The sequence below is a fragment of the Vidua macroura genome, chromosome 18, assembly GCF_024509145.1.
Source record: "Vidua macroura isolate BioBank_ID:100142 chromosome 18, ASM2450914v1, whole genome shotgun sequence".
In the NCBI taxonomy this organism is placed as follows: Eukaryota; Metazoa; Chordata; class Aves; order Passeriformes; family Viduidae; genus Vidua; species Vidua macroura.
This window is the reverse complement of record NC_071588.1, coordinates 12798311-12818271: the sequence shown is the minus strand read 5'-3', so window position 1 is coordinate 12818271 and position 19961 is coordinate 12798311. Positions and strand designations below refer to the sequence as shown.

At 54.2% G+C, this 19961-nt stretch overlaps 2 protein-coding genes across 4 annotated transcripts; one reads left to right on the top strand and one right to left on the bottom strand.

The window, feature by feature from the left end:
* Positions 1-1027: 1027 nt before the first annotated feature.
* LOC128816422 (cytochrome b-c1 complex subunit 9) lies at positions 1028-2643 on the bottom strand. Its single transcript, XM_053994043.1, has 2 exons — positions 2341-2643; positions 1028-1260 (listed from the first exon to the last, which is right to left on the bottom strand). The coding sequence occupies exons 1-2, from the start codon at positions 2626-2628 to the stop codon at positions 1222-1224; spliced, it is 327 nt and encodes a 108-aa protein (XP_053850018.1). The 5' UTR covers positions 2629-2643; the 3' UTR covers positions 1028-1221.
* On the top strand, positions 2621-18055 carry ZMAT5 (zinc finger matrin-type 5). Of its 3 annotated transcripts, none has more exons than XM_053994040.1 (6): positions 2621-2697; positions 7524-7746; positions 8129-8191; positions 8632-8712; positions 15212-15326; positions 17823-18055. In XM_053994040.1, the coding sequence occupies exons 2-6, from the start codon at positions 7620-7622 to the stop codon at positions 17950-17952; spliced, it is 516 nt and encodes a 171-aa protein (XP_053850015.1). In that variant the 5' UTR covers positions 2621-2697; positions 7524-7619; the 3' UTR covers positions 17953-18055. The 3 variants fall into 3 exon arrangements, with proteins under 3 accessions (XP_053850015.1, XP_053850016.1, XP_053850017.1); XM_053994041.1 differs by having other exon boundaries at positions 2628-2697; positions 7521-7746; XM_053994042.1 differs by lacking the exon at positions 2621-2697 and having other exon boundaries at positions 15215-15326.
* The last annotated feature ends 1906 nt before the right edge of the window (positions 18056-19961 follow it).

Genomic DNA, 19961 nt, shown 5'->3' with positions numbered 1-19961 from the left:
GCTGTAGTTGGGTTTGGCTCCAAAACTAAGCACAAGTGTTTAAGTGCTCATTGTGTTCTCAGAGTAAATGTTTTACCCCCCTGGCACTCATTTGCAAACCCAACAAAGCTGCTGTGAGCACTGGCTCTGATGGGCTCTGCCTCAGCCTACGCTGAAATTCCTCCTGATTAGTGAAAATGGACCGAGGAGGAAGAGATGGGGCTGCTGGAGTGGGAGAGTGGGAAGAGGAGTCACTCAGCCAGATCTCCCTACAGCCACCTGAGAGCCAAGGAATTAACTGATTCATTGCCCCAGAAAGTGCCTAAATATCCCTTCCCATGTAGAAAGAAGTGTTTGACAGGGTCAGGCAGGGCTGGGCTCCTCAGGGAGAAGGGAATGACTCTGCTCAGGGCAAGAGAAGGTTCAGGGAGGAGGAACTAGATGATCTTTTAAAGTTCTTTCCCATCCAAACCATTCAATGACTCCTCTGAGCCAGTCCCTGGGGGGAACTGAGTGATCCCTCTCCTTTCCCAGCACCTTCCCTTGGGTCAGTTGGCTGGAGGCAGGTGTGACTCACAAACCTGACATCACTTCTGCTCCTCCAGCCATGGGAGGAGCCAGGTGGTACAGGAATGATCAGGAAAGGAATCCACATCACCTCTGCAAGTTCCAGCTGATCCCCCTTCTCAGCCCAGCAGTGCACAGCACACTCCTCTGTTAGGGCAGGGCTGCAGCAGCACCTGCAGCTCTGAAAGGCCCCAGGCCAGGAACTTCCATCACAGCTGAGCTACAAAAGCTGCTGTGAATGGTTTTAAGGCCCTTTTCTGAGGGCAGACCAGAAGCAGCAAACAGTTTCCCACCCTTCCCAGGCAGAAGCCAAGGGTTGTCAGGAACTACAACTGTCTAAGTGCTTTCAAACCTATTTTAAGATGTTGTGATTCCTGACAGTGCTTTGGAACTCAGGGCTGTTCTTAAAGATTCTCCACCTCCCAGAGAAGGAAGAGGCAGAGAGGGCAAAGGATGAGTGAGGTGAACACACAGACACAAGACAGGACCAGGAGTTTTATTTGAACACAGTAAGTGGAGTACAGCAGCAGAACTCCTTGAGTCCATCTGGCTTCACATCATATCAGTAGGTGGCTTGGAGTTGTTCCATCAGCAATCCATTCCCATTTTCAGGAGGCTGAATCCATCCCTGCAGTGCCTCTTGCCACCCTAGGCTGGCTCCTGCTGCTGAGCTGCTCAGTTCTCATACTTGTGCTTGATGTGTTTCCACAGTTTCTGCATGCAAAACAAGGAGGGAAAAAAAATGAAGATGTTTTAAGCAGCTTCTCAGTGGGGTTCGGATAACAGAATGAAAAATGCAAATTATCCTGCCTGGGGAGGTGGTGATGGACTCCTGTACAGGATCTGGGGGACACAGGGATGCACATGGGGGCTCCTGGCTTCTAATCTGGACAGGGAGGAAGCTGCAGAGATTCCCCTTCCCCTGTTCTGCTCTGGATTAGTGGCCCAGAGACACTGCCTTGAATTCCCACCCAGACTGGAGATGGCAGTTCTGCTCCTGCACATAAGGGATGCACAGAACAGTCGTGGAATCATGGAATACTTTGGTTTGGAATGGATCTTAAAGCTCATCCACTGTCACCTCTGCCATGGCAGGGATGCCTTCCACTGTCCCAGGCTGCTCCAAGCCCTGTCCATCGTGGCCTTGGGATCCAGGGGCAGCCACAGCTTCTCTGGGCACCCTGTGCCAGGGCCTGCCCACCCTGCCAGGGAACAATTCCTTCCCAATAGCCCATCCATCCCTGCCCTCTGGCACTGGGAAGCCATTCCCTGTGTCCTGTCACTTCAGGCCCTTGTCCAAAGTATTTTCTCATCTCCTGGAGCCTCTGTAGGCCCTGCATGGGGCTCTGAGGTCTCCCCCAAGCCTGCCTCGGTATCCTGCAGTCATTATCCCGTCACTGCTGCGCTTAGGAACCTAAGGACGACTTGACCCCTTTTACCCACGGTTCACGCTGGGGACACCCAAGGCCACCAGCCCTTATCCCCTTCCTCCGGCACGGGCAGATCGCCCAAACCGCGGGACTACGGAGCACAAAATAAACTCCTTTTCCTCCTCCCGCTCCCTCCTGCCTTTCACGCCCCTTCCAAGCGACCAGAGAAGCCGAAGGACACCCCGAAGCTCCAACCACCGAGCGCCACGACAGCCGCGGAGCCCCTCGGGCGCGGCCGAGCCGCGCTGACCCTCAGCGAGCCCCGGGCCCGGGGCTGCCGGGGCGGGGCCCAGCGGGGCCGGCCTGACCTTCAGCGCTGGGCCCGCGCCCGGGTGGCCCCGGCGTGGCCTTACACAGCCCTCACCCCTTCGTTGAGATGCTCGAAGAGCGCGTCCGCGCCCTGGTCGAAGGCGCGCTCGAAGAGCACCGCGCCCAGCACGATCGACAGCGCGAACGTGGAGCTGCGGCGGAACAGCGACCCGTACACCTGCCGCAGCAGCACCATCTTGTCTGCGCGCCCCGCGCCTGCGCCGCGCCGCAGGGGCTGCTGGGGGATGTAGGCGGTGCTCTGTGATTTGTACGGAGTGCTAAGCGCCCGCGGGGCATGCTGGAAGTCGTAGGCCGTGCTCTGTGACTTTTGTGAGCTGCGCATGCGCCGTTGCCGTAGGGTGTTGTGGGAGTTGTAGGCGGCGCGGCGCGGCGCGGGCCTGGCCAGACGTGGGTGAGTGTGGCGGGGGTACCGGGGGTCCCTGTGAGGGGTCCCTGTGAGGCTCTCCTCGTCCCGTCCCTCCCGCCTTGTCCTCAGCGGCCTCCGCTGGGCAACCCCGGGGCTGTGCGGTGAAACCGGCCCGGCCGTGGCTGCGGCGGGACCCAGACGGGGCTGGGGCCGGGGGGCAGCAGGGCGGGAGGGCTGAGGGGGCAGAGATAGCCCGGGCCAGCCCGGCCCTGCCATGCCCTGCCAGGGTGTCCGGCCAAGGGTGACAGGGACAGGAAGGAGGCTGCGGTCACTGCCCTCAGCTGACCCCGGAAGGTGGGTGGGAGGGGATTTGGGATGTTTTCTGCAGTTTGGGGTTTCAAAAGGTAATTGGCGTCGGGGAAGTGGGAGAGGGGTGTGGGGCTCATGAATCATGGAATGGTTTGGTTGGAAGGGACCTTGAAGCTCATCCAGTGCCACCCCTGCCGTGGGCAGGGTCACCTCCCACTGTCTCAGGCTGCTTCAAGCCCTGCCCAGCCTGGCCTTGGGCACTGCCAGGGATCCAGGGGCAGCCACAGCTGCTCTGGGCACCCTGTGCCAGAGCCTGCCCACCCTGTGACAGCTGCTCAGGAGGATGGGACCTGGCCCCATGTGGCAGAACAAAAGTGGGAACGTTCCCATTTGCTGCCCTCTCTTTGTGTTTCTCTCTTTTTAACCTCAGTGAGAGCAGACCAGCCCCGGGGTGACTCTAGCACACATAGGAGAGAGGTAGATTTGGATTTAGGAAAGCAGAACAGACAGGCACGGGACAGGGGAATCCCAACACTGGGGCTGTTTCCCACAGGGCTGTTGTTAAATGAGTATCTGCACGAAGCTCCAGAGCAGACCCTGAAGTGACAGTGCTTTGTTGTTTTGTTTGTCTCACCCCCTCAGAAGTAGCACAAGGTCTGGCTGCAGAGAAATTTCTCCTGATTTATTCATATTTTTTCCCTCATGCAGACTATGGGGATCTGTGGGATTTTCTGGGTTAAGACAAGACCTCTGCTTGTTCTGGAAGCCTGGAAGGTGCCTGGCACATTCCTGTGTAGTGTTATCCCTTTGGAACCCCAAATGGGATGGGACCCACAGGATCACCCAGCCCAGCCCCTGTCCCTGCCCAGACCCCCAACAGCCCCACCCTGGGCATCCCTGGCAGCGCTGTCCAAAGGCTCCTGGAGCTCTGGCAGCCTCGGGGCCGTGCCCATTCCCTGGGGAGCCTGGGCAGTGCCAGCACCCTCTGGGGGAAGAACCTTTCCCTGATCTCCAACCTGAGCCTGCCCTGGCCCAGCTCCAGCTGTTCCTCGGGTTCTGACCCTGGTCACCAAAGAGCAGAGCTCAGAAAAACTTAATTTTTAGTTTTCAAATGTAACTGCTCTGGATTATCTAACACAAATCCCCCCAGCTGCCCATTAATTGTTGCCACCAAGATGGTTTGTGTGTGGTCAGGTTGGTGTTGATCCTGAATCAAGGTCTGGATTTCCAGTGGAAGCTGTCCCTACCTGTGGCAGGGGTTGGAATGAGATGAGCTTTAAGGTCCCTTCCGACCCAACCATTCCATGATTCTCTGACAGAACAAGGGGCAATGGCTTCCCAGTGCCAGAGGGCCGGGATGGATGGGATATTGGGAAGGAATTGTTCCCTGGGAGGGTGGGCAGGCCCTGGCACAGGGTGCCCAGAGCAGCTGTGGCTGCCCCTGGATCCCTGGAAGTGTCCAAGGCCAGGTTGGACAGGGCTTGGAGCAGCCTGGGACAGTGGAAGGTGTCCCTGCCCATGGCAGAGGTGGCACTGGATGGGCTTTAATGTCCCTTCCAACCAAATCATTCCATGATTGCATGGTTCCTCTGGGTGGAATGGAAAGCAGTATCTGTGCCTCTGTCATTGGGAAGCTGCTGGCAGACTCTGCTGCCATTCCAAGTCTCCCTGCAGATCTGAGCAGCTGAGTATAAGAAGCCTGACACTTGGATTTAATTAATTCACATCTGCCTGGGTATCCGAAGTGGCTGGAATGGCCCCGAGCCCGGCTGTGAGAAAGCAGGAAATTGAGGTCAGGGCCCAGCAGCACCTCCCGGGGCTGGTGTGGAGAGCAGCAGCTCCCCCGGACACAGAGGAGTCTGTGCCCCTTCCGGGGTCACCTTCCTCCCTCTGCCCGGTGAAACGCCCCGGAGAGTCCGAGATAAAATCTGCAGCTGGTACAGAGCAGCGTGGAGTGTTCTGGCAGCAGTTGGAGGAGGGAAAATATGGGATGGTGCCCAGGATATCTTAGCTAGAGTTGTCCCAAGCCTCTCTCTGTCACCTTCGAGGTGCCTCACACCAGGGTATTGCTCACCAGCAGGGCTCCAGGAGACACAGCACAGCATTGCTGTTACACTTTCATACGACATAAAGCCCTGGGTTGTTGGTTTTGGTTTTTTTTTTAATTTTTAATTTGCATTTATTCGGGAGGACTTTTAAGCTGGCACAAAGCCTGGCTGGAAGCATTCATGGCTGCGGTGAGCCAGGTCTGAGTGCCCTGATTCAGTTGCAAATCAGGGGCTGGAGATGCTGCGAGGAGGAAACGGCTAGGCTGAGGCAGTTCTTTACAGAACAGCTACATTTACTTTATTTCATAATGACTAAGATGGATTTAATTAGGAGCCATCTCTGTTTTCAGTTGAATAATGCTCTTTGTTTACTGCTGGAGCCGTTTGGGGAGATGGAAATAGGTTGGTGCTGCTCAGAAGCAGCTTTTTACTCCTCTGGACTCACGGAGTGCTGGGAAGTGCTGGTGTTGCAGAGTTGGCAGAAGCCAGCAAGGTATCCATGCAGTGGAATCCTTGAAAAGATGGGGATAAGTGTTGGGTAAACTCACTGAAGGGGAAGGTCTCAGGGAGAATCTGATACTTCTCAAATTGCTTTTTACAATCTGTCTGTCCCCTGCAATGGGAATTGCTTGGAGAATTTGGGAGCAGGCAGCCGTGGGATGTGGGATCTGGCTGTCTGGAGTCTGTAGGAGCTTTCTGCCCTGGTTGTCTGGGGAGGAGGGGGAAGGAGCTTCTGCAATTATTGCTGTTGGAGTGATGAAAGAGAAAGTTTGAAATACTATTTCAAAGGCTGGCTGCTGCTGGGCTTCCGCAGGCAGAATTCCCTGGGAGATCTCTGGAAACTTGTGTGGGACCACTGCAGAATCTCATTTGTTTTCCCTGTCTGCAGCATTCTCTTCTGCAGAGATGGAGTGCAGGAGCCAGCAGCTGAGACAGGGAGATTTTTGTGTCACCAGGAACTTTGGGAGTCTGTGGAATAACATGTGGAACAGGGATTTTTCAGTATTTAAAAGCATTGTTCCCCCTGAATTCCAGCAGCCTCACCACAGTGCTGCAAACCTGGCTGCAAAACTCAGGGATGCAAAGGATGAGGGAATTTATGGCTCTGTGCTCATTAAGCAGCGCTTGGGTTTGGATTCCTGGGCTGGAGGAGGACGATTTCAGACCTCAAGCCCTGCAGAGCTGAGTTGGGATCAGCCCAGGGCATGGGGGATTTGGGGTCCCAGCACACATGACTGGGGCATGGTCAGCCCTCACCCCCCCCCCCCTCCCCCAGGAAGGAACCTCAACACGAGATTTCCAGTTCACTTGGAATATCTGAACATTTTACCTCCAGTGTGCAGGTTTTTAATCCAATTTTAAAAATCTCAGGTCTTCCCATGGAGTGCAGCTTTGCTTTAACTTGAGGTGTGAGGCCTCAGAGATTTCCAGGGGTTTGATTTTGAAGCAGGGGAGGGAAGGGAATGTGGTGCTGCTGCTCCTGCTGGGATGGATGTCTGGCAGGAGGCTTGGCAGCCCTGCCTGAGCTGGGCATGCCAGGCTCTGAGGGGTTGCTTGGTGCTCTGCTCTTTGTGCTGAGCCAGAGCAATTGGCCAGGGGGCTGTGATTGATTCTGGACCCGTTTTATTTATAAAATCTTTATTTCTTATGCTGGTCTCTGTGCCACTTTTTAAATGCATTCGACTGTCAAAGTGTCAAAACCTGGAGGATTGCTTTTGGACTTTATCTCCCAGTCCATCCATCTTTGCCATTCATCAGACACCTTTATATCCCTCAGGAGAGAGCTTGCAGCTCCTTCAGCGTGTTTGTTGCACCTCCAGCAGGGATATCTGATGGGGACAGGTGCCTGAAGGATAAAACACAAGCTGATCTCGCCTGCACTGACAGTGGCAGGCCCAGCACAGGTGGGAGCTCCCAAATTCTGTTGTGATCTTAGTGCTGTACTCAGCGCAGACACAACTTGGTGTCTTAGGCTGATGGGGATGAGGAGAGCAATCCATGATGTCTAGGAAAAAACAGGTGGCTCAGTGGATTGTAGGAAATATGTCCTGTAGTGTTTGTAATGCAGCTTCCCACCTGCAGGACGGGTGAGATTGGTTCCTGTTTTATCTTTGAGGATAAAATGAGCTTTGCTGAGTTTCTTCCTTACCTTGCAGAGATGGACACGGGGAAGTTTCCTTCCTCTTTTGTATCAGCTTGTGGAGGTTGTGGTCAAAAGTCCCCAGGACCTCCAGCTCCTCCTGTTTGCACCTTGGATGGTTTGTGCTGCACCTTCCCTGGAGCCTGTGGCTCCCTGTTTTCTGTGCTCTGAGCTCAGGGAAGGAGAATCCTTCCAGCAGAGCTGTTGTTGCTTTGGGTGACAGTGATAAATGCAGATCAGGCCCTTTTTCCCATGTACAGGCAGCAGATCCTGCCCCAGCAGCCTGTGATGGACAGGAATATAAACTGTTGGGTCTCACCTCTTTCTCTGTCTGCCAGCCCTAAGTGATTTGAGTTCTCCTCCTTTGGAAGCAGGCACTGTAAATCCTGGATCCTCCATTCCCATGGCTGGGCGCCGAGGAGCTGCCTGATGACCTGAGGACATGCTGATGCTGTTCTGCCAGGAGAGAGATGGGCAAAAGGTACTTCTGTGACTACTGTGACAGGTCCTTCCAGGACAACCTGCACAACAGGAAGAAACACCTCAATGGAGTGCAGCATCTCCGAGCTAAGAGAGTCTGGTACGACTTATTCCGAGGTGGGTGCTCCAGCTGTCTGCCACTCCCTTCCTGGGACTGGGGAGGTGATGGGTGTGGAGTGGGGGGGAGTGGGAAGAGAAAATAAATCAGCACTGATGGTTTATACACTCTGTGTGCCAGCAGTTTGAGCACATGATGCTGCTGAATCGGGCAGTCTCAGAGATGAAGCCCTCGTGTGTGGCTCTGACCTGTCTCAGCACACAGTTCCAGGTGTGCTAGTGCCAGCCTGAGGAGTGCAGTGGGAGTGGGCTAAACTGGCTGTGAAACCATTGCCTGCACGTCCCTCTGCTTCCTTCTGCTCCCTGACTAGTTTGGGACTGGACATGATGGGATTTTGTTGTGCCCAGGATCTTTACCTGCGTTCATCCCTTGTCTTCCCAGATGCTGCTGCTATCCTGCAGGAAGAGCAGACCAAGAAACCTTGTCGGAAGTTTCTGCAAACAGGTGAGGAGTTCTAAGGTGGAAAGAAGTGCCTGGGCTCTCACAGCTCCCTCCAGAGCCAGCCCAAGGTGGGAGGGAGGAGCTTGAGCCTGTGTCTGGCATCCAGGTGTGATGGAGCCAGGGTTTGCTTGCACAAGGACCTCCTGTGGGTGGTTCTCATGGGACTCTGGCTCTTCCCAGGATGATTAAAGTTGGAAAAGACCATTAAGATCATCAAGTCCAAATGTCAATATAGTACCACCATGTTCATCATTAAACTATGTCCCCAGGTGTCACATCCACAGACTTTTTTGAGCACTTCCAGGGGTGGTGACTGCACCACTTCTCTGGGCATACAAAGTCCATTCCAATGCTTTACAACCCATTCTGTGAAGAAATATTTCCTAATATCTAATCTTGAGAATTTTGAAACTGAATTTTCAAATCTCACTATTTCATTCCAGGACAGTGTGATTTTGGGTCCAACTGCAGATTTTCCCACATGACAGAGCAGGACCTGGAGAAGCTGAGTGCCCAGGTTCAAGGTGAGTCCTCCAACAAGGCAATGTCTGAGGATCTCCTTGGAGGGAGAGTTGGTGCAGGGGGGTGTGAGGGGTTCTGCAGGCTGTGATCCCTTGCTGCCTGCACGGAGCCAGCCAATCCCTCCTGCTTCGCAGTGCTGTGTGAGCCTGGGAGTGCTGCAGTTTGTCATATGCTCCCCGCTCTCGAGCTGCTGGCACAGACACAAACCTGGAGCTGAGCAGTGCTGTTACCACTTGGCAGCAAGAGTTTGGAGTGGCCTTCCTGAGCCCTCAGGGTTTTGTTCAGTCAGGGAATAAAAACTGTCAGCAGCAGAGGGCACTGGTACATCATGTCCCCTTAAATTTATGGATTTGATTTCCCCCCACCTTGCTGCTATTACCAAGGGAGCTGCTGCTTCCACCCGTGGGAAGAGCTGGTGGGAAGAGCTGTCCTGCTGTCTGGCTGTGAAAGGGGTCCTGGATCCAGAAACAGCCTCTGCTTGGGTGGCTTCGGATGGAAGTGAAGTGTGGGCAGAGGGTGGATGGCAGCTGCTCCCTGCTGGGAGTCTGCAGAGCACTTTTGAACTTTCTCGTTCTGGGACTACCATTCTTGGAACTACTTTTCTTTTAGGGAAAAGAGGTGGTAGCTCTGTTTTCTCCATAGGAGTCATTACTTTAGTGGTTAAAGAAAATCACAGAATCACAGACTGGGCTGGGTGGGAAGGAATCTTAGAGCTCATCTCACTCCACGCCTGCCATGGGCAAGGACGCTTTCCACTAGACCAGGTTACTCCAAGCCCCATCCAGCCTGGCCTTGGACACTTTCAGGAAGTGTGAGTGAGGTGTTGGTGAGAACTCGTGGAATGGCTGAAATCCCCACTGGAGATCATCTAATCCTCACCATGCTGGAAGCAGGGTGAACTCAAGCAGGATGCTCAGGGCCACGTCCAGTTGTATTTTGAATATCTCAAGGCTGGAGACTCTGTGGGTGACCTGATCCACTGTTTGACTAGGTTCATAATAAAAATGTGTAATTTTTTAAATATTTAAATAGAAATACCTGACAGAAATTCCCAGATTTTGGGTTGTGCCCATTTTCTCTGTACTGGGGAGCCCAGCACTGGGTACAGCACCCAGATGTGGCCTCAGAGTGTGGAGCAGAGAAGAAGGATTCCTTCCCCAACCTGGTGTCCCAGTGTAGCCCAGCTTGGAGCAGCTCCCATGCCCACATCCTCACTGGAGCCAGCTGTTGTTTTGCTAAGAGTCTGGCGAAGCCAGGCTGAAGTGTTGGAAGTGTGGGATGTGAGAGGGGGGTGTGCGTGGGGCAGAGCCTCTCCTGGCCCTCGGAGGGATCCCGTTTGGGGAGGAAGAGCTCAGGGGAGCTGGGGGGGGGCAGGCAGGCAGCACAGAGCTATTCCAGGCCATGCTGAGTCAGTGAGAGCCCCCGAGGTGACTCTGAATCAATCTCTGAGCACCACCGGCAGTTGATAAAGCCAGGATGGGGACTGAGTGCTCCAGCCCTTCCCAGAATCATCTTCCAGCCAGAGCCTCTCCCTGACCCCTCTGCTGGGCTCCCGAGGGTGCACAGAGTGGCAGGCACAGGAACCTCTAGCATTTCCAGGCACTGGCTGTTCCTGCAGGAGAAGTGGGAGCTCTCTGGAGCAGAGCAGGAAGGGCTGGCAGCTCCTCTGCGCTCAGGCAGCTTTCCTTGCCAATTACACTTGTTATTGAGTATTGACTTGTGTCAAATGGGTCAGTGTAAGTGCAGGATTGGCTGCTGAGAGCCAATTCCAGGGAGATTACTGGGAAACCTTGCATTTGTGTTCTGGAATCAAACGTTTCATTTACCAATTAGCCCTGAAGGAACAATGGCCAGGGGACAGGGGGTGCTTGGTAGGAGAGTTCAATCCTGCTCACCTGGTGTGGCTTTGTGTATCACACAGACTCCAACTCTGATCAGAGAGTTGCAGGGAAAGGCTGGTGCAGGATTTGGTGGAGGAGAGGGACAGCCTGTAACAGACAGGATGGAAGGATCAGACACTGTCTGGTGAGTCATGGGGACATCCCAGCACTCCTTCAGTTGCCAAAGCACCCTTGTCTCTGGTGCTGGGGCTGAGGAGGGTAGAGTTGAGGGCAAGCTATTAGTGGCAGGGTGTGTAATTCACACGGGATCCTCCATCAGTAATGTCCCACATGCATTCCCACTCTCAGTCTCAGGATCTCTGAGCCATGAGCCATCCCAAGCCACAGCCAGTGGGACTGGAGCAATCTGGACCAGGCTGCCTCTCACTGACCCAGCTGGGAGATTTTGGCAGCTTTGGAGGCAGGGGTCATCAGGAATTTGAAATGAGCTGAGAGGCTGGAAGCTCCAGAGCCTTCTCAAGCCTGGGGAGACCATGCTGGGGGTGGCCAGGCTGGTGGGGGATGCTTTCCTGATGGGCCCACAGTACTGCTTAACCCCCTTTTCCTCAGCTCTGGTGCTGGCAAGGCCTTGTCTGACTTTTTTTTAACCCATCTAAACCATGATGACACTTTTTTTATCATGTAAATATTGAACCTGTCCCTGAGTCCCTGTGAGTATTTGGCATTGCTAGCTCCGTGTCCGTGAACTCACCTTGATAATGAAGTATTTTTATCACAGCCAAAGGAAACGTGACATTATCCTTAACATTTGGCCTTTTTAATGTTGAAAGCTCACCCTGTCGTTTGTGTAAGTTTTGTGGGTTAAGTAGGAAAATTTCTGGATGATTCCATGTTCTAGAACAGCTTGGAGCCTGGCCTACTTTGGCATCAGCATCTCTGCACCCTGTAGAATATCCTCATCAAGAAGCAACAGTTTACACCTTCAGCAGGGAGGGAGCTCATATTCCCAGCTGTTCCCCCATCAAAGCATTAGCCTTCTGCATCTGCTGCATCATTCATCAGCCAGACACTTCCAGGCTGTCATTTTAAGTACAGTCATGTCAGGAAAAGTCACTGTCAAATTGCCATCTCCTTGCTCAGAGTTATTGGCTCCCCGCTAATCCGTGTCCCTGGTGCAGGCAGGATCGACCTGGCTGGGCTCTGATGGCTCCAGCCAGCCAGGGCTGCCAGAGGAGGCCACAGCTGGTGAGTGTTTGCAGGATGTCCACGAGGTTGCTGGAGTCCACTGGTTTAACTGGGCGGGGAGCGGGAGGAGCGCTTACACTGGGCTGCAGGGCGGTTACTTGTTTAGCTTCTCCAGTTGCAGGGGCTCCTCAGCCTCATCTCAGCTGTGCTCTGGTGCTGTTTGTGTGCTCTGGAGGAGTTGGGGTTCCACATCATCCACCAGGGAGGCAGCTGAGGGAGAAGCTGCCTGGAGAAGAGGAGGCTTAGAGGTGACCTTATTGCTCTCTACAACTTCCTGAAGGGAGGCTGCAGACAGGTGGGGTCGGTCTCTTCCACCGGGCAGCAACTGACAGAACAAGGGGACACAGTCTCAAGCTACGTCAGGGAAGGTACAGGTTAGATATTAGGAAAAAATTTTTCACTGAAAGAATAATAAAGCACTGGAATAGTCTTCCCAGGAAGGTGGTGGAGTCACCATCTCTGGATGTGTTTAAAAAAAGACTGGACATGGCACTTGGTGCTATAGTCTAGTTGAGGTGTTAAGGCATAAGTTGGACTTGATGATCTTAGAGGTCTCTTCCAACCTCATTATTCTGTGATTCTGTGATTCATGTGTATCTCTTTGCTGGGTGGGAGCTGAGGGATTTCCTGTGCATTGCCTTGCTGGGTGACCCCCCAGCAAGTACTGGCGGGTTCCATCTCTCACACAGCAGTGCCTTTGTCAAGAATAAAACCCATGAGGAGAGAAGATAAATGTGGGCCCTGCTCTGGCATCATTAGAGGTACTTCACAACTACAGATGCTCTTTCAGTTGGCTGTAATTAGACTTTGAAGCAAACACCACAGTGAGGAGGAGGAGGGGGGAAGCACCTTCACACCTGTCCAGCTGCACGGGCATGTGTGGAGGGCAAGGACTGGTAAAGGCCTTTCAGAGCTACTTCTTGGAGTAGCTGTTGGCATTCAGGGAGTATTTCCAGTTTCAGGGTGTGTTTGGTGGTCCCTGGATGGGATGTGTGTGCTCCAGAGGAGGGACATGGACGTCATCAAGGTGAGCAGAGCTGGAGAGCTGCCTGTCCCTGCTGCCATATTTTTGAGCCTGAGGTTTGGACTGCTCCGGAGCAGCAGCTCCTGGAGCTGTGAGAACAGGGAGACAGCTGGATGTCTTTCTAATGTGGATACCTGGGGCCTCATTTGGGGCAGTGTGAATCCAGAGTGGTTCCACAGCATCCAGTGAACTTTTCTGGCTTGGGACCATGAGTTGTGGCTACTCCATCCCTGGTATGGTACCTTGGGGCTTCCTGCTCTGAACAGAGAAGCTTGGACTGTTTATGCTCTATTCTCTGTTGGGGCTGGGAGTTGGATGAAGAGGAAATCGCAGTGGTACAGAGAGGTTGGAGAGATTCTCCATGATTTTCTTCCCTGCCTCATCGAAGCTTCTCATAGACACTGCTTGTCTGTCCCCTTGCTGAGGTGCGGTGTGCTCAGGAGGTAGAAGAACATGGAACAAAGGGAAATAAGGTGCTCAAGTTTGCCAGATGAGTCTAACCCTGAGCAGTGCCCAGCTCTCCAGGCTGAGCTTCTTGCCTCCCCATTTCCTCACCTGGCCAGCTGGTTGGGTTGCTGGTAGCTCTGCTGGGGCTTTGATCCTTGGGAACAACTGTAGGAGACTGGAACATTGCTGTCTCCAACCTTCTCAGTGGGCTCAGAGCAGCAGCCGGACCACAGCGGGCTTTCTGTGGTGGCACTGGGCACATCGTCACCCCGCCCAGCAGCAGCAGCTGAAAAGGCTGGATGACAAATTATCCATCTGGCTGCTCATTGTGTAGCACATCCTTGCCATCCTGATTTAGTATTCAACAGGCAGATGAATAATTGGTTGCCACCCAGTAGGATGAAGTGATCCTTCACTCTGCCCAAGCACTATTAATTTCACACCCTGTCTGCAAAGGTATAATATTTTCCTTAAAACATGTGACATATGGCAGGTGGGTGTGAAGCAGGCTCCTGAGGGGCACAGCTGCAGGTGCCTTGATCCCTAAATGGCGTCAGGGATCCCCCAGAAGGATGGACGAGCAGGGCTAAAGGAATGACACGCAGCTGCCTCTGCTTCCTTTTTATTGTCACCAGTATTTGGTTTTCTGAGTTCCCTGTTCTGTTAGGTGGGAAGTCTCCACTAGGCTGGAGCTGGGATTGCTGGGAACATGTCCTCATCCCTGATATGCTGGCAACAGTGTGGCTGTGTCAGGACTCCTGCTAGACCTGTTCAGCACCAGCTCCCTCCCTGCAGCTGCAGGGGAATAGGGAGCTTTGCTAACTGGGCAGCTGTGGGTTTGTGCCACGCTGGCTCCGTGCCCTTCTTCCCAGGGGATGCCTGTGGGCATCTGCCCACACAGCCCTTCCAGAGTGATTGGAGGGGTTGAAATCTTGATTCAGTAAACAGCAGAGGTTTCCTACTGGTTTCTTTCCTCGTTCCTAACCACCATGAGAAATGGAACAAGGAGTAATGGGTTCAAACTGAAAGAGGGGACATTTAGGTTAGGTATAGGTTGGACTCAATGATCTCTCTTGAACTTGATTGATTCTGTAATTCTGTGATTTATGGAAGAATACTTCCCTCTGATGGGGCGAGGCCCTGGCACAGGGTGCCCAGAGAAGCTGTGGCTGCCCCTGGATCCCTGGGAGGGTCCAAGGTCAGGTTGGACAGGGCTTGGGACAGTGGAAGGTGTCCCTGACTGTGGCAGGGCGTGGGACAGGATGAGCTTTGAGGTGACTTCCAGCCAAACCCTTCCAGGTTCTAAATACAAGAAATTGTCCCCTGGTTCTCTCTGCCCTGGTTCTGCCCCTGGGCTGGTGACAGCTCTGCCTGGGCTGTGCAGGGATTGGGGACACATCAGGCAGGGAGCTCCTTAAGCAGCCCTGACAGCAGCTCTGGGATCTGTCTGCTGGCTGGAACACGCACCCGGAACTGTTCAGACTCTCCCGGGCTGCCAAGGCTGCATCGATCCGGACCCTGTCCCTGTCATTTCTACCTAATGGGGCAGAGGTGGCACAGTTGCTGCTGCCAGTTGGAGGGACACAGCTCTGGAAACGGCTCAGGGCCAGCCAAGGCTGTTCCAAGCAAGGATGAGGGTGATCTGCCCCGGGGGGAGATGTCAGACTCCCCTCAGTGCCCAAACTGCCACCGTGCTGGTCTAGCTCTTGTCCCCTGCTCTGCCTGGCTGCAGCTGTCACCAATGATGACTCCAAGCATCAGATGGCAGGAGGGCAGGGGAGGAGGAAGGGCTGCCCAGGCATGGTGCACACTCTCCACCCTGTGAAACTGTGCAGGGTAATGAGCAGCAGGTTTAATGGAGTGAAAGAACAAGAGTCTGGTGGCCCTTTCTCTCATGGCCCTCCCTCTGATCCAGCCCTCTGTGATCTCAATCTTTCTCTCAAGCAGGGGAGAAGAGGCTGAAGGAGCTGCAGAGGGAGGGAGCAGATATCCCACCTGGCACCATTGAGGACTGGCTGGACAAGAGAGCCCAGAGGCTGAGCGCAGCTCAGAGTAGCAGGTACTGGGTACTGGGGATCATCCAGGTGTGGATGCAGAGGGGGATCCCACAGGAGGACTGGGATAGGGGAGGGTGCAGGGCATCAGAGGTCCCAACACCCCCAGCCAGCGCTCGTGAGGGACACGTGTGTGGACGCAGCCCTACCTGCCCCACCTGTGCAGGGATGTCTGCACAGGTGTCCCTGTTTGCCAGGGGACACCCTTTGGGAACAAGCCACAGCAGAGGGCTGCCCCTTGCTCTCTGCAGAGTGCACAGACATACCTGGAAGGACAGAGCCGCTGCCGTGCTGGCTCATTAATGCCCAGGCTTCAGTGTCAGGAGCCTGCTTTCATCTGTTGACAGCTCCCCCATCCCCTGCCTGCCAGGGAGGGTGGAATTGGCTCCTCCTCACAGGATCCATTCGGATTCGGGTGCCGGCTGTTTCCTCGCTCACCTGACTGTGCCGCAGGCTTAATGGGATGACATTTGGGCAGGTGCCAAATCTCTCTTCTGTTCTTTCTCTGTTTGTTCCCGTCCTCTCCGTGTTTGGACTGGGCAGGAGCTTCCTTCTGATGCTTGTCTGAGCTTGTTACTCTGGGATTGTTCTGTCCCTCAGCTCGGCTGCCCTTGGCCTTGCAGAGGTGCCCACATTCCTGTCCCCTACACTTCACTTGCCCCATTTTGTTTGTCTTGCCTGTGAATCCCTGGAACATGGGGTGGATCAGCTCTTACAGAAGATAGCCATCTCTATTCCCAGAGGAATTTCCAGACTTTCAGAACTACTTGGTCATACCCAGAGGAATGTTCAGACCTTCAGAACTTGGTCCCTGCTGCCTCCATAGATGCACAAAACAAATTTCCAGGATTGTTGCTCTTTTTCCAGCCTCTCTGTCCCTGCAGGCTCAGAAACCATCTGCTACAGGAATTAAACACCAACTATTGGAACTTTCCTTCTTCTCTCCAGCCTTGCCAAAGCCTCTCTTGATCAACTCTGTGCTCCCCTTGTGCCCTCCAGCCCCACATTTCATGGGATTGATTTTTACCAATTTCCAAAGGAAACGTAGAGCGCAGATTTACATCAGAAAAGGGTTCAAGGCCTCAAAGCTTCTGAGATGTCACAAGTTCCATGAGTGTGGAAGTGGGTAGAGGAGAGGGATCCCATTAACACCTTCAGAAAGGAAATATTCTTGATCTTGCTGGCCACTGGAGAATCCCTGTGGGACAGCTATTGAGAATGCTCCAGCTGTAGGTAAACCTTTGATAGAGCACTTGTAGCTCATGAGACCCCAGGGAAGTGAGTACCCAGGCAGCATCCTGCCTATTGATCACTCCTGCTGCTCAGGAAATGCTCATTAGGTGATGGCTCCACCTTGCAGCATTCCCTCTGCTCCATATGCACCATGTGCCTGAGCCTCAGTGCTGGGGGGATGACACCAAATATCCCTGCCCAGAGGGGCTGGTGTGTGTCCTCATGGTCCTGCCTCATCCTGAGCTCTGGAGAATCCCCACTGAGGGGATAAACCTTGAGCCAAGTGACTTTGCTCTGTGTTAGTTGCCTGGAAAACACTCCTGGAAAACTACTCCTGTAGTTGGCTCTCGGCCACGGCCCCGCAGGGAGAGGAGGGTGCTGCTTCTCCCTGGGGTTATGTAAAGGAGTTTGATTAGATTTCTTCTGGCATAACAATTAAAAAGATTCATCAGGATTGGAGGTAGAGGCCTGAGAAGCTGCAAGGTTGCTGTCAGGGGTTTGTTTGAGAGAACAAATGAGCTTCCTGCACTTGGGAATTAATGGAAAAGGTACGTTTCCCATGAATTTAAACGTGCCCTGGTCAAGCTGGAGGCAAGGGAGAGATGGTTCTTGCTCCTGCACTTCTTCATCCCAGTGTGGTGTTTGCAGAAGCGTCAACCAGTAAAGCTGAAGAGAGGGGCAGGGCCAGAGTGATTCCCAGACCATGGGGTGAGGGAGAAGCCTCTTCCCTCTGCTGAAGGGTCCTCTGGTGCACACACCCTGCTGCTTTGGCAGCTCCTCCGTTTCCGAGGGGTCCTTGTCCTTTGGGAAGTGCACAGCTGGCTTGGGATTTGGGCTGCTCAGAAAGAAACAGCTGCTGGTTTTGTTTGTTCTTCCAACTCAGCTGTGTGAGGAGTGGGGATGGAGGGGCTGGGACCAGCCCTGCTCCCAGCACCTGGCAGCTATGCCTGCTGAGCCCCTCTCAGGGGGCTGTGCTGCTCCCCCCAGCCCAGACCCCCTCACCTCAGTGTTCCCACCTGAGTTTTCACAGGCACACACTGTGTTAGGCTGCTTGGATACGCTGGAATGATCACACAGCTGTTCTGGTGCTGGATTTGGGATGGGGAGGGTGAAAGAACCCATTTGGTGATAACCAAAACCCTCCTCTGCTGGCCCCTTCTTTTTGGGGACTACTGGAGGGGGCACAGGGAAGCCCAGCCCCCAGCATGGCCTTGGTGTCAGACTGACACACGGCTTCTCACCTCATCCCTTTCCATCTCCCCTCACAGTGCTCTTCTTGAGAAACCAGCACCATTCCAGTACCCTCTGGGCTGGCCACCAGTGCAGGAGCTGCCCCCATCCCTGCAGGCCCCCCCACCCGGGGGGTGGCCGGTGCCCCCCAACCTGCAGTGGGGCTGAGGCACCAACAGAGCCTGGCTGGGACTGGCTGCGTCTGCTTTGGGAAAGGAACAGGATTATTTATACACACTTCTATTTCAATAAACCCTCCTCCTGCAGCCTCTGTGTGTTGTGTTCTTGCTGGCCCGGCAGCCTTCCGTGGGCTGAGCCACTCCCCTGGCTCTCTCCCTGCCTCTGGAAAAGGGATCTGTGCTCAGCACAGCTCCAGCCCTGCACAGGGGTTGTCTGTTGTCACCTGGAGCCGACATTCCCCATTTCCTGGGTGGGATCCATCCCCTCAGATCACTTCTGCCTGCTCTCAGTCCAGCTCCATGCTGGGCTCTGTGATCCAGCTGGAGCTGTGAACTGATGTTTAATTTCCTTGGGTGTTGGTGCTGTGTTTGTTCCTGATAAATTCAGGGTGTGACCCTGCCTGGGTCCAGGTGCTGGAGCTCCCAATGGAGAGCCTGGGGAGCTTCCCTCAGCCCTGCTCCTGCTATGCTGGAGGCAAGGGGCAAGGAGGGGAAATATCCCAAGGTTTCTCCAGAGTGAGAGTTTGGGTCATCTCTCCTTGCTGGTAAAATGTGGGGTGGGGGAGGCCCTTGGCTGTCTCAGGAAGGGAGCGGGGTGCTGCAGCTCCAGGGGCAAGGGGGGATCCTGTCCAGCAGCATCCCGGGAGAAAGCTCTGGCAGCGGGTTTGTCCAGGAGGGCTGTGCCCACTGCCAGAGCATTCCAGGTTTGGCTGGGAAGGGAGGTGGTGGGTCCAGATTCATGAAGAGCACAGGCAGGAGCCAGCTGCCTGTGGCCAAATCCTGCCTGGATTGCTCCAGCAGGGCAGGGCTCCCATCTTGGGATGGGATGGCAAATTGTCACAGGAGCATCAGCCCCGTCCTGGGATGTGGTTCTGACAGGAGCAGGGACTGGATGTGACAGCAGCCTGGAAATAGCCTTGGCTGCAGCCTGGATGAGTTCTAGGTCCAACTAGAGAATGTTTTTATCCTTCCAGGCAGGAGCCCTGGGCTTGCTGGAGAGCAGGAGTACAGGGATTGGGCTCGGAGGATGCAGGATCAGCCCCATGTCCTGTCCTCACTTCCACCTGCAGGACAGGTGGATTAATAAGAGCACCCAAGTGGCTCCTCTTTGGGAACAGATAGGAGTTCCTGGAGCAAGGGAACCCTGCCCCCAAGGAGATGGGACATGGGGATTCCCCAGGGACTGTGGGATGCTCCAGAGTGGGAGCTGGGCCTACTCTCTCCAAGCTTGGATGTGCATCCCTGTGCCCCAGTCTAGCACAGGGGAAGAGTCCTGGGGAATGTTGAGAGCCTTCACTGACTGGGGGGGACAGTGGCTGCTCTGGTGGTGGCAGCCAGGACACGCTCCTGGACACCTTCTGAGGCCACCAGCACCAACAGATAAAGGAATTCCCTCTCCAGTCCCTTCCATGGATTTTTTCCCCAGTCAACATCCAAATCCTTCCCTGTTCCCCACATTGGTTGGAGCTGTGCTTTGATCAGCCCCCAGGCCTGTCCCTGCTCCATGTGCTCCAGTCCTGGTGGGTTTTCCAGCTGATCCAGGAGGGGTTCTTTTACCCAACACTTCCAAACTTCAGGGCTCCCCAGATCCAGCTTAAATTAGATAGAGTTCTCTGGGTAAGCTCTGGAACCCAAATGTAAATTAAAATTCCAGTGTAAAACACAACAGCCACAGCCTTTCCATGCTCTTCCTTGCTCCAAAGGAATTGAGCTCCTCTGGAAGCAGAAATTCCCAATAAAGGCTGAAAGGCAAGAGCAGGAACATTCCCTGCTGAGCTCCAACCTGTCCAGGGGAAGATGATAGGGGCTGCCAAGGGGGATTCATTAAAGTTGGGGTTTTCCCACAAAAACTGCAGGATGTGTGGCCGATGGGCCGAGCCCGGCATCACCTGCAGGATGTTGTGGATTCATGGAGCTGTGTAACTCCTGGGGGGGAGGAGGAGGCTGGGAATTGCAGGATCTGTGGGGTGTGTGTTACAGCAGGTTGCAGGAGGTGAC

What these genes read in the sequence shown, in the direction of transcription:
- LOC128816422 (XM_053994043.1), bottom strand. Translation starts at nt 2,628, where the DNA reads ATGCGCAGCTCACAAAAGTCACAGAGCACGGCCTACGACTTCCAGCAT. An exon ending in TCGAGCATCTCAACGAAGGG is followed by an intron (nt 1,261 to 2,340) that starts GTGAGGGCTGTG and finishes TTTTGCATGCAG; the next exon opens with AAACTGTGGAAACACATCAA.
- ZMAT5 (XM_053994040.1), top strand. Translation starts at nt 7,620, where the DNA reads ATGGGCAAAAGGTACTTCTGTGACTACTGTGACAGGTCCTTCCAGGAC. An exon ending in TCGGAAGTTTCTGCAAACAG is followed by an intron (nt 8,192 to 8,631) that starts GTGAGGAGTTCT and finishes ATTTCATTCCAG; the next exon opens with GACAGTGTGATTTTGGGTCC. An exon ending in AGCGCAGCTCAGAGTAGCAG is followed by an intron (nt 15,327 to 17,822) that starts GTACTGGGTACT and finishes CTCCCCTCACAG; the next exon opens with TGCTCTTCTTGAGAAACCAG.